At 50.3% G+C, this 11,307-nt stretch overlaps 1 protein-coding gene across 1 annotated transcript; it reads left to right on the top strand.

Annotated features, from left to right (window-relative positions):
* The first annotated feature begins 267 nt into the window (after positions 1 to 267).
* On the top strand, positions 268 to 2,974 carry h2bk1 (H2B.K variant histone 1). The gene is made up of 2 exons (XM_072468643.1): positions 268 to 437; positions 2,627 to 2,974. The coding sequence occupies exons 1-2, from the start codon at positions 312 to 314 to the stop codon at positions 2,861 to 2,863; spliced, it is 363 nt and encodes a 120-aa protein (XP_072324744.1). The 5' UTR covers positions 268 to 311; the 3' UTR covers positions 2,864 to 2,974.
* The last annotated feature ends 8,333 nt before the right edge of the window (positions 2,975 to 11,307 follow it).

The raw sequence follows: 11,307 nt of genomic DNA, 5'->3' as shown, positions 1-11,307 counted from the left end.
TTGTAAATTAAAGGGAGGTTTGTTCGCACCCCCCCCCTAACTTCTTCCTTTTGAATTAGTGGTGCATGAAGTGGTTTTGTTGTCTTTTCAAAGATGTCACTCGAGATTCACTTGTCCCCAGGCTCATTGATCGATTTTGAGGGGTAATTGGGGGAGGGTCAGGTGTGATTGATCAGGGGGCAGCTGGTCATGGGGAGAATTGGACAATTATTTTAATTCGAATTGTGAGGCCTGTATTTAAAGATTTGTGCTGGTGTGGGGCTCTCTGAGTTTGGAGTTATACCTGGGAGGTTGTGGTTTTAGTGGTTGTCATGGTGAATGAACTAGTGAAGAAGAAGGCAGCCCCCAAAACCGCTAATGGAGATAAGAAGCCTTCGAAACGTAGACAGAAACGGAAGGAGAGTTACTCGGTTTACATTTACAAGGTCCTCAAGCAGGTAACAGTAACTCTTCACTTTGATTTTTAATGTGGCATCTTCCAGCTTTAATGTTTCATAAAATTCCTGCAGTGTGGATGGGGACCATTTGGCCCATCAAATCTGCACTGACCCTCTGACAGAGCTCCCTACCTATTCCCCTGTAACCCTACCTAACCTTTAGGCAATCTTTGGACACTAACGAATGATTTATCGTGGTTCATCCACCTAACCGGCACATCTTTGGACTGTGGGAGGAAACCGGAGTGCCCGGAGATTTCTGCACATTGGGATGAATTGATTGATTGAATTCCATGGGATGTGGGTATTGCTGGGAAGCACTTGTTGCCCATCCCTAATTGCCCTTGAACCGAGGGCTTGCATAGCCATTTCGGAGAGCAGTCTGACTTGACCACATTGCGGGGGCCCCGACTTGCACGTGGAGGGCCCCGACTTGCACGTGGAGGGCCCCGACTTGCACGTGGAGGGCCCTGACTTGCACGTGGAGGGCCCCGACTTGCACGTGGAGGGCCCCGACTTGCACGTGGAGGGCCCCGACTTGCACGTGGAGGGCCCCGACTTGCACGTGGAGGGCCCCGACTTGCACGTGGAGGGCCCCGACTTGCACGTGGAGGGCCCCGACTTGCACGTGGAGGGCCCCGACTTGCACGTGGAGGGCCCCGACTTGCACGTGGAGGGCCCCGACTTGCACGTGGAGGGCCCCGACTTGCACGTGGAGGGCCCCGACTTGCACGTGGAGGGCCCCGACTTGCACGTGGAGGGCCCCGACTTGCACGTGGAGGGCCCCGACTTGCACGTGGAGGGCCCCGACTTGCACGTGGAGGGCCCCGACTTGCACGTGGAGGGCCCCGACTTGCACGTGGAGGGCCCCGACTTGCACGTGGAGGGCCCCGACTTGCACGTGGAGGGCCCCGACTTGCACGTGGAGGGCCCCGACTTGCACGTGGAGGGCCCCGACTTGCACGTGGAGGGCCCCGACTTGCACGTGGAGGGCCCCGACTTGCACGTGGAGGGCCCCGACTTGCACGTGGAGGGCCCCGACTTGCACGTGGAGGGCCCCGACTTGCACGTGGAGGGCCCCGACTTGCACGTGGAGGGCCCCGACTTGCACGTGGAGGGCCCCGACTTGCACGTGGAGGGCCCCGACTTGCACGTGGAGGGCCCCGACTTGCACGTGGAGGGCCCCGACTTGCACGTGGAGGGCCCTGACTTGCACGTGGAGGGCTGGCCAGGTAAGGAGGTGGTTTGCCTGGAAACAACTGTGTTTACCATCTACTGGGGTGGGACTTGAGCCCATGACCCCAGTGAATCCATCTAGGCCTCTCGATTACAGCACAATGCTGTAGTTCGTCATTGTGTTTGCCTCTTGTTCAGTGAGTCGATTGATGTTGACCTTGGTTCAACCCTGCCCCTCTTTCAACCCTGCCCCTCTATCTCCTCACTTGTTCAGGCAGTTTTCCCCAACTAACTGTTGCCATAAATGCAGCAATTGTGACAGAACAGTCCTTCCCTATAGAAGGAGGAGCCCTGTGCATTGAAATGGTGACGGTGACATGAAATACAGATGGATACTTGTGTAGTGGGAGGATTCATTCTCCTCTTGGTGATCTGCCAAGTAAATCTTCATTAAATGCACTGCAGTAACCCACCCCACCTTCCAAACCCACGACTGCTGCTGTCTAGGAGGACCAAGGCAGCAGTATGCAGGAGAAAACCGAGCAGAATGTGGTCAGACCCCATTTAGAATAAGTGAGCAGTTTTGGGACCCTGTATCTTGAGGAAGAATGTGCTGGCCTTGGGGAGGGAGAATTGTTGTGGGGCAGGTTCCGGGTGGGAATGACGTGGGGCAGGAGGGGTGGTGGGAAACTAAAAGTAAGCTGGATGTTGAATTAGAAACTGGGCCAGTTTGCCGCCTTGAGGGTTAATGTTGGGGTTTGCCTGGAGGTGCCAACCGTTTGTCGACTGGAAAATTAATCTTCAGCAGAGAGGGGGGGGGGGTTAGTTTAGCTTGGAGTAGGGGGTTAATAACGGTGGGTTCTGTAAGGGAGGGAGATGGCTTTTGATTTGTGTACATTATTTATTGTGCTGTTGTCCAGCCGCACAACCTCGCAAATGTTTATTTTTTTAAAAAGAATTTGAAAGGGGGTTGGTTTGATCTGTGATCTTGCTGTCTCTCTCCCTCTCTGCAGGTGCACCCTGACACTGGGATCTCCAGCAAGGCCATGAGCATCATGAACTCCTTTGTGAATGACGTATTTGAACGGATTGCAACTGAAGCTTCACGACTGACTCAGTACAACAAGCGGAGCACCATTACTAGCCGGGAAGTACAGACCGCTGTCCGCCTGCTCCTTCCTGGGGAGCTGGCCAAACATGCTGTCTCTGAGGGCACCAAAGCTGTCACCAAATATACCAGCGCCAAATAGTCAGCGGGGCTGTGTACGTCCTGCGGCCGCCCCTACACCAACCCCCCCCCTCCCCTCCATTCAACCCAACAAACATGATTGTGGAAAATGATCAATAAAAGTTTAACCTTTTATGGATTTGCATGTGTATGCTGTGTCATAGAATCTAGTAACATCTGTTAACTCCCACTATAGTTGTTAGATTTGAATTGACCAATAGGTACAGTTGCCTGGTGCAGAGCAGGAAAGCTAACTAGAATTATATAAAGGAAGAGGAACGGGGGCTGGTTTAGCTCACTGGGCTAAATCGCTGGCTTTTAAAGCAGGCCAAGGCAGGCCAGCAGCACTGTTCAATTCCTGTACCAGCCTCCCCGAACAGGCGCTGGAATGTGGTGACTAGGGGCTTTTCACAGTAACTTCATTGAAGCTGACTTGTGACAATAAGTGATTTTCATTTCGTTTTTTCAATAAAAGGTCAGAGGCAAAAATAGACACTGGACCGCTGGAGAATGTGGCTGGAGAAGTAGTAATAGGCAACTAAAGAAGCCGGTGAACTGAATAGTTACTTTGCATCAGTCTTGACACCAGTGGGATGCCAGAGCTCCAGGGGTCAGGTGAGTGAAGTGGTCATTACGAAGAAGGTTCTGGGGAAACTGCAAGGTCTGCAGGTGGATAAGTCGCCTGGACCGGATGGACTACACCCCAGGGTCCTGAAAGAGAAGCTGAGGAGATTGTGGAGGCTTTGATGATCGTTCAGGAATCACTGGAGGCGGGAAGGGGCCCAGAGGACTGGAAAGTGGCTAACGTATCACCCCTGTTTAAGAAGGGAGGCAGAAGACTGGAAATTGTAGGCCGGTTAGCCTGACTTCTGTCATTGGTAAGATTTTGGAGTCCGTTATTAAAGATGAGATTGCGGATACTTGGAAGTGCATGGGAAAATAGGACTGAGTCAGCACGGCTTCGTCAAGGGCAGGTCGTGCCTGACATCTGAGTTCTTTGAGGAAGTAACAAGGAAGTTAGACAAAGGAGAACCAGTGGACGTGATTTATTTAGATTTCCAGAAGGCCTTTGACAAGGTGCCGCATAGGAGATTGTTAAATAAGTTAAGAGCCCATGGGGATTCGGGGGAAGATCCTGGCGTGGACAGAGGATTGGCTGACTGGCAGAAGGCAGAGAGTGGGGATAAAGGGGTCTTTTTCAGGATGGCAGCCGGTGACTAGTGGTGTGCCTCAGGAGTCGGTGCTGGGACCACAACTTTTCACAATATACATTAATGATCTGGAAGAAGGAACTGAATGCACTGTTGCTAAGTTTGCAGATGATACAAAGATCTGTAGAGACAGGTAGTATTGAGGAAGTAAGGGGGCTGCAGGAGGATTTGGACAAGCTAGGAGAGTGGGCAATGAAGTGGCAAATGAAATACAATGTGGAAAAGTGTGAGGTTATGCACTTTGGAAGGAGGAATTTAGGCGTAGACTATTCTCTAAATGGGGAAATGCTTCGGAAATCAGAAGCACAAAGGGACTTGGGAGTCCTTGTTCATGATTCTCTTAAGGTTAACGTGCAGGTTCAGTCGGCAGTTAGGTTTATGTCAAGAGGGCTAGAATACAAGAGCAGGGATGTACTTCTGAGGCTTAATAAGGCTCTGGTCAGACCCCATTTGGAGTTGTGAGCAGTTTTGGGCCCTGGATCTAAGGAAGGATGTGCTGGCCTTGGAAAGGGTCCAGAGGAAGTTCACAAGAATGATCCCTGGAATGAAGAACTTGTCGTATGAGGAACGGTTGAGGACTCTGGGTCTGTACTCGTTGGAGTTTAGAAGGATGAGGGGGGATCTTATTTAAACTTACAGGATACTGCGAGGCCTGGATAGAGTGGACGTGGAGAGGATGTTTCCACTTGTAGAAAAAACTAGAACCAGAGGACACCATCTCAGACTAAAGGGACGATCCTTTAAAACTGAGATGAGGAGGAATGTCTTCAGCCAGAGGGTGGTGAATCTGTGGAACTCTTTGCCGCAGAAGGCTGTGGAGGCCGAATCACTGAGTGTCTTTAAGACAGAGATCGATGGGTTCTTGATTAATAAGGGGATCAGGGGTCATGGGGAGAAGGCAGGAGAATGGGGATGAGAAAATATCAGCCATGATTGAATGGCGGAGCAGACTCGATGGGCCGAGTGGCCTAATTCTGCTCCTATGCCTTATGGTCTTATTATTGATCTTCAAAGCAACAAAACCAAGTTTTAATGCCTCCCAACCTTTTATATTAAGGAGAAAAAGGAGCTGATTGGTTGGCAAGTTGAACAGAGCTTGAATTAGTACTTGGAACTATGATGTTGCTGGGGAGGGAGGGACAGGATTGGCAGCAACGTTCCAGGATACCGATGTTTCAGGCGGGATCGAGGGGGACTTTAAAGGGATGGGGGTTGGCCTACTGGTTATGGAGAATATCACAGCTGTACTGCGGGAGGAAACCTCGCAGGGCTCATGGAGTGAGGCAATATGGGTAGAGCTCAGGAATAAGAAGGGTGCAGTCACAATGTTGGGGGTTTACTACAGGCCTCCCAACAGCCAGCGGGAGGTAGAGGAGCAGATCGGCAGACAGATTTTGGCAAGGGGTTAAAGCAGCGGGGTTGTTGTGGTGGGTGATTTTTAACTCTCCCTATATTGACTGGGACTTACTTAGTGCTAGGGGCTTGAATGGGGCAGAGTTTATAAGGAGCATCCAGAGGGGTTTCTTGAAACCAGTATGTAGATAGTCCAACTAGGGAAGGGACCGTATTGGAGAAAGAACCTGACCGGGTGGTCGTTTCAGTAGGGGAGCATTTTGGGAACAGTGACCATAATTCATTTTTTTAAGGTCCTTTTGGATAAGAGTAGTCCTCCGGGGAAGGCTAATCGTAGAAATAATCATATGAATATTTGGCCAGAACTAAGAATCTAGTTGGGGGGAGGAGGGGGGAGGATGTTTGAGGGTAAATCAACATCTGATTTACCAGGGGCTGGTTTAGGTCACTGGGCTAAATCGCTGGCTTTGAACGTAGACCAAGGCAGGCCAGCAGCACGGTTCAATCCCCGTACCAGCCTCCCCGAACAGGCGCCGGAATGTGGCGACTAGGGGCTTTTCACAATAGCTTCTTTTGAAGCCGCCTTGTGACAATAAGCGATTTTCATTTCATTCATCTGACATGTGGGTGGCTGCCAAAAGTCAGTTGATCAGAATTCCGGACCGGCATGTTCCTGTAAGGAAGCAGGATAAAGATGACAAGTTTCGGGAACTGTGGGTAGCGAAGGATATTGTGAGCCTAATCAAAAAAGGAAGCATTCATTAGGGCTACAAGGCTGGGAACAGCCAAAGCCCATGAGGAATATCAGGAAAGTAGGAAGGAACTAAACGTAGGAGGGCTAAAAGACATCTCAATGTCATTGGCCCGCAGGATTAAGGAAAATCCCAAGGCTTTTTACACGTAAAGAGCAAGAGGGTAGCCAGGGAGAGGGTTGGCCCACTCGAGGACAGGGGAGGGAATCTATCTGTGTTGAACCAGGAGAAGATGGCGAGGTACTGAATGAGAACTTTGCACCAGTATTCACCAAAGAGAAGGACTTGGTGGATGATGAGCCTGGGGAAGGGAGTGTAGGGTCACATTGAGATCCAAAAGGAAGTGTTGGGCGCCTCGAAAAAATAACTCCCCAGAATACTGCGGCCTTGACAGAAATCTTTGTATCCTCATTGGCTACAGGTGATGTCCCAGAGGACTGGTGAATAGCCAATGTTGTTCCTCTGTTTAAGAAGGGTAGCAGGGATAATCCAGGAAATTACAGGCCGGTGAGCCATATGTCAGTGGTAGGGAAATTACTGGAGAGATCTAGGTGTACACGTCCACAGGTCACTGAAAGGGGCCACACAGGTGGAGAAGGTAGTCAAGAAGGCATACGGCATGCTTGCCTTCATTGGCCGGGGCATTGAGTATAAGAATTGGCAAGTCATGTTGCAGCTGTATAGAACCTTAGTTAGGCCACACTTGGAGTATAGTGTTCAATTCTGGTCACCACACTACCAGAAGGATGTGGAGGCTTTAGAGAGGGTGCAGAAGAGATTTACCAGAATGTTGCCTGGTATGGAGGGCATTAGCTATGAGGAGCGGTTGAATAAACTCGGTTTGTTCTCACTGGAACGACGGAGGTTGAGGGGAGACCTGATAGAGGTATACAAAATTATGAGGGGCATAGACAGAGTGGATAGTCAGAGGCTTTTCCCCAGGGTAGAGGGGTCAATTACTAGGGGGCATAAGTTTAAGGTGAGAGGGGCAAGGTTTAGAGTAGATGTGCGAGGCAAGTTTTTTACGCAGAGGGTAGTGGGTGCCTGGAACTCGCTGCCGGAGGAGGTGGTGGAAGCAGGGACGATAGTGACATTTAAGGGGCATCTTGACAAATACATGAATAGGATGGGAATAGAAGGATACGGACTCAGGAAGTGTAGAAGATTGTAGTTTAGTCGGGCAGTATGGTCGGCACGGGCTTGGAGGGCCGAAGTGCCTGTTCCTGTGCTGTACATTTCTTTGTTCTTGAGTGTGTATTTGCCATGGCAACGCCTCTTTCTCTGCAGCTAGGGTAGCCCCCCCCCCCCCTTGCCCCCAGCCTGGACAGCTTCCTTTGGGCGAGAGTTCAAACTCTCTATTTATGTTTAACCTAAAGGTGGATTTGGACTTTCAGTTGCGTTGAGCTCTATCGGTAGCCAAGTCTGCAGGTGGGGTCTCTGGGGTGAGATTTCATAGCAGACTAACATAATAAATCAACACCAGGGGTCAGCACTGGTTTTGGCCATTGACCAGGAATGTTCATAGGACTTATTTGTGCTAGAATGGGGGACACGACTAACGGCAAGACAAGAAATAGCAGATCCTTGTTATTATTACTGAAATGTAATATATATTTTACTCATTTGTCTTGCCGAGTTGTATTTAACTTGATGATAAACAGGTTAAGTCTTCCATAGAATCACAGAATTTACAGAGCAGAAGGAGGCCATTCGGCCCATCGAGTATGCACCGGCCCTTACAAAGAGCACCGTACTCAAGCCCACGTATCCACCCGATCCCCACAACCCAGCAACACCCACTTAACATTTTTTGGACACAAAGGGCAATTTATCATGGCCAATTCACCTAACCCGCACATCTTTGGACTGTGGGAGGAAACCGGAGCACCCGGAGGAAACCCACGCACACACAGGGAGGATGTGCAGACTCCGCACAGACAGTGACCCAAGCCGGGAATCGAACCTGGGACCCCCGAGCCGTGAAGCAACTGTGCTAACCACTGTGCTGCCCATTGATGACAAACTATTTATTGAGTAATAAAATAACGTACTTGTGAGTTCTTTCACATTAATACTTTGACTAGTAATGTAATTAACTAAGATTATGATGTGGAGATGCCGGCGTTGGACTGGGGTGAGCACAGCAAGAAGTCTTACAACACCAGGTTAAAGTCCAACAGGTTTGTTTCGATGTCACTAGCTTTCGGAGCGCTGCTCCTTCCTCAGGTGAATGACGAGGTATGTTCCAGAAACATATATATAGACAAATTCAAAGATGCCAAACAATGCTAGGAATGCGACCATTTAGCAGGTGATTAAATCTTTACAGATCCAGAGATGTGGTGACCCCAGGTTAAAGAATTACATCTTTGTGAATTGCATCAAGCCAGGACAGTTGGTAGGATTTTGCAGGCCAGATGGTGGGGGATGAATGTAATGCGACATGAATTCCAGGTCCCAGTTGAGGCCGCACTCGTGTGCGGAACTTGGCTATAAGTTTCTGCTCGGCGATTCTGCGTTGTCGCGCGTCCTGAAGGCCGCCTTGGAGAACGCTTACCCGGAGATCAGAGGCTGAATGCCCTTGACTGCTGAAGTGTTCCCCGACTGGAAGGGAACATTCCTGCCTGGTGATTGTTGCGCGATGTCCGTTCATTCGTTGTCGCAGCGTCTGCATGGTCTCGCCAATGTACCACGCTTCGGGACATCCTTTCCTGCAGCGTATGAGGTAGACAACGTTGGCCGAGTCGCACGAGTATGTACCGTGTACCTGGTGGGTGGTGTTCTCACGTGTAATAGTGGTATCCATGTCGATGATCTGGCAAGTCTTGCAGAGATTGCCATGGCAGGGTTGTGTGGTGTCGTGGTCACTGTTCTGAAGACTGGGTAGTTTGCTGCAAACAATGGTTCGTTTGAGGTTGCGCGGTTGTTTGAAGGCAAGTAGTGGGGGTGTGGGGATGACCTTGGCAAGATGTTCATCGTCATCAATGACGTGTTGAAGGCTGTGAAGAAGATGACGTAGTTTCTCCGCTCCGGGGAAGTACTGGACGACGAAGGGTATTCTATCGGTTGTGTCCCATGTTTGTCTTCTGAGGAGGTCGGTGCGGTGTTTTGCTGTGGCGCATTGGAACTGTCGATTGATGAGTCGAGTGCCATATCCCGTTCGTACGAGGGCATCTTTCAACGTCTGTAGATGGCTGTTACGCATCTCCTCGTCTGAGCAGATCCTGTGTATACGGAGCGCTTGTCCATAGGGGATGGCTTCTTTAATGTGTTTAGGGTGGAAGCTGGAGAAATGGAGCATCATGAGGTTATCCGTGGGTTTGCGGTAAAGCGAAGTGCTGAGGTGACCGTCCTTGATGGAGACGAGTGTGTCCAAGAATGCAACTGATTTTGGAGAGTAGTCCATGGTGAGTCTGATGGTTGGATGGAACTTATTAATGTCATCGTGTAGTCGTTTCAGTGATTCTTCGCCGTGGGTACAAAGGAAAAAAATGTCATCGATGTATCTGGTGTATAACGTCGGTTGAAGGTCCTGTGCGGTGAGTAGGTCCTGTTCAAACTTGTGCATGAAGATGTTGGCGTATTGGGGTCCGAATTTGGTCCCCATGGCTGTTCCGTGTGTCTGGGTTTGCGGTAAGTCAGCACCCATGGACCAGTTGAACCAGGAACATTCCTTGTCACAATGGACGTCTCAGCACTCTACACCAGCATCCCCCATGACAACGGCATTGCTGCAACAGCCTCAGTACTCAACACCGACAACTGCCAATCTCCAGACGCAATTCTGCAACTCATCCACTTCATTCTGGATCACAACGTCTTCACCTTCAACAACAGGTTCTTCATCCAGACGCACGGAACAGCCATGGGGACCAAATTCGCACCCCAATACGCCAACATCTTCATGCACAAGTTTGAACAGGACCTACTCACCGCACAGGACCTTCAACCAACGTTATACACTGTGGTAGTATGCATTAGGGGTCATGTGGGACTGTGAAGCCGTGATGTCATTGGCTGACAGATCCCGGGTCCTGGTTGGCTGTTGACCTCTAGCTCCGCCCTGAAGGCGGAGTATAAGAACCAGGAGTTCTCCCCCGCAGGCCAGTCTGCTACTGAACTGCGGGGAACAAGTCACGCTTAATAAATTGTAGCGCACAAAGCCTCATCGACTTCATCTCTATTTGTCTCTTGTGAGTCTTTGTGCGCTACATACACCAGATACATAGATGACAGTTTTTTCCTTTGGACCCACGGCGAAGAATCACTGAAAACGACTACACGATGACATTAATAAGTTCCATCCAACCATCAGACTCACCATGGACTACTCTCCAAAATCAGTTGCATTCTTGGACACACTCGTCTCCATCAAGGACGGTCACCTCAGCACTTCGCTTTACCGCAAACCCACGGATAACCTCATGATGCTCCACTTCTCCAGCTTCCACCCTAAACACATTAAAGAAGCCATCCCCTATGGACAAGCGCTCCGTACACACAGGATCTGCTCAGACGAGGAGGAGCGTAACAGCCATCTACAGACGTTGAAAGATGCCCTCGTACGAACGGGATATGGCACTCGACTCATCGATCGACAGTTCCAACGCGCCACAGCGAAAAACCGGACCGACCTCCTCAGAAGACAAACATGGGACACAACCGACAGAATACCCTTCGTCGTCCAGTACTTCCCCGGAGCGGAGAAACTACGTCATCTTCTTCACAGTCTTCAACACGTCATTGATGACGATGAACATCTTGCCAAGGTCATCCCCACACCCCCACTACTTGCCTTCAAACAACCGCGCAACCTCGAACGAACCATTGTTTGCAGCAAACTACCCAGTCTTCAGAACAGTGACCACGACACCACACAACCCTGTCATGGCAATCTCTGCAAGACGTGCCAGATCAAAGACATGGATACCACTATTACACGTGAGAACACCACCCACCAGGTACGCGGTACATACTCGTGCGACTCGGCCAACGTTGTCTACCTCATACGCTGCAGGAAAGGATGTCCCGAAGCGTGGTACATTGGCGAGACCATGCAGACGCTGCAACAACGAATGAACGGACATCGTGCAACAATCACCAGGCAGGAATGTTCCCTTCCAGTCGGGGAACACTTCAGCAGTCAAGGG

This window comes from Scyliorhinus torazame, chromosome 11 (genome assembly GCF_047496885.1).
Source record: "Scyliorhinus torazame isolate Kashiwa2021f chromosome 11, sScyTor2.1, whole genome shotgun sequence".
Classification (NCBI taxonomy): Eukaryota; Metazoa; Chordata; class Chondrichthyes; order Carcharhiniformes; family Scyliorhinidae; genus Scyliorhinus; species Scyliorhinus torazame.
This window is presented reverse-complemented; position numbering and strand designations above follow the sequence as displayed.

Coding starts and splice junctions, on each gene's coding strand:
- h2bk1 (XM_072468643.1), top strand. CDS start 312: ATGGTGAATGAACTAGTGAAGAAGAAGGCAGCCCCCAAAACCGCTAAT. Junction 438..2,626: donor TTTACAAGGTCCTCAAGCAG/GTAACAGTAACT, acceptor CCCTCTCTGCAG/GTGCACCCTGACACTGGGAT.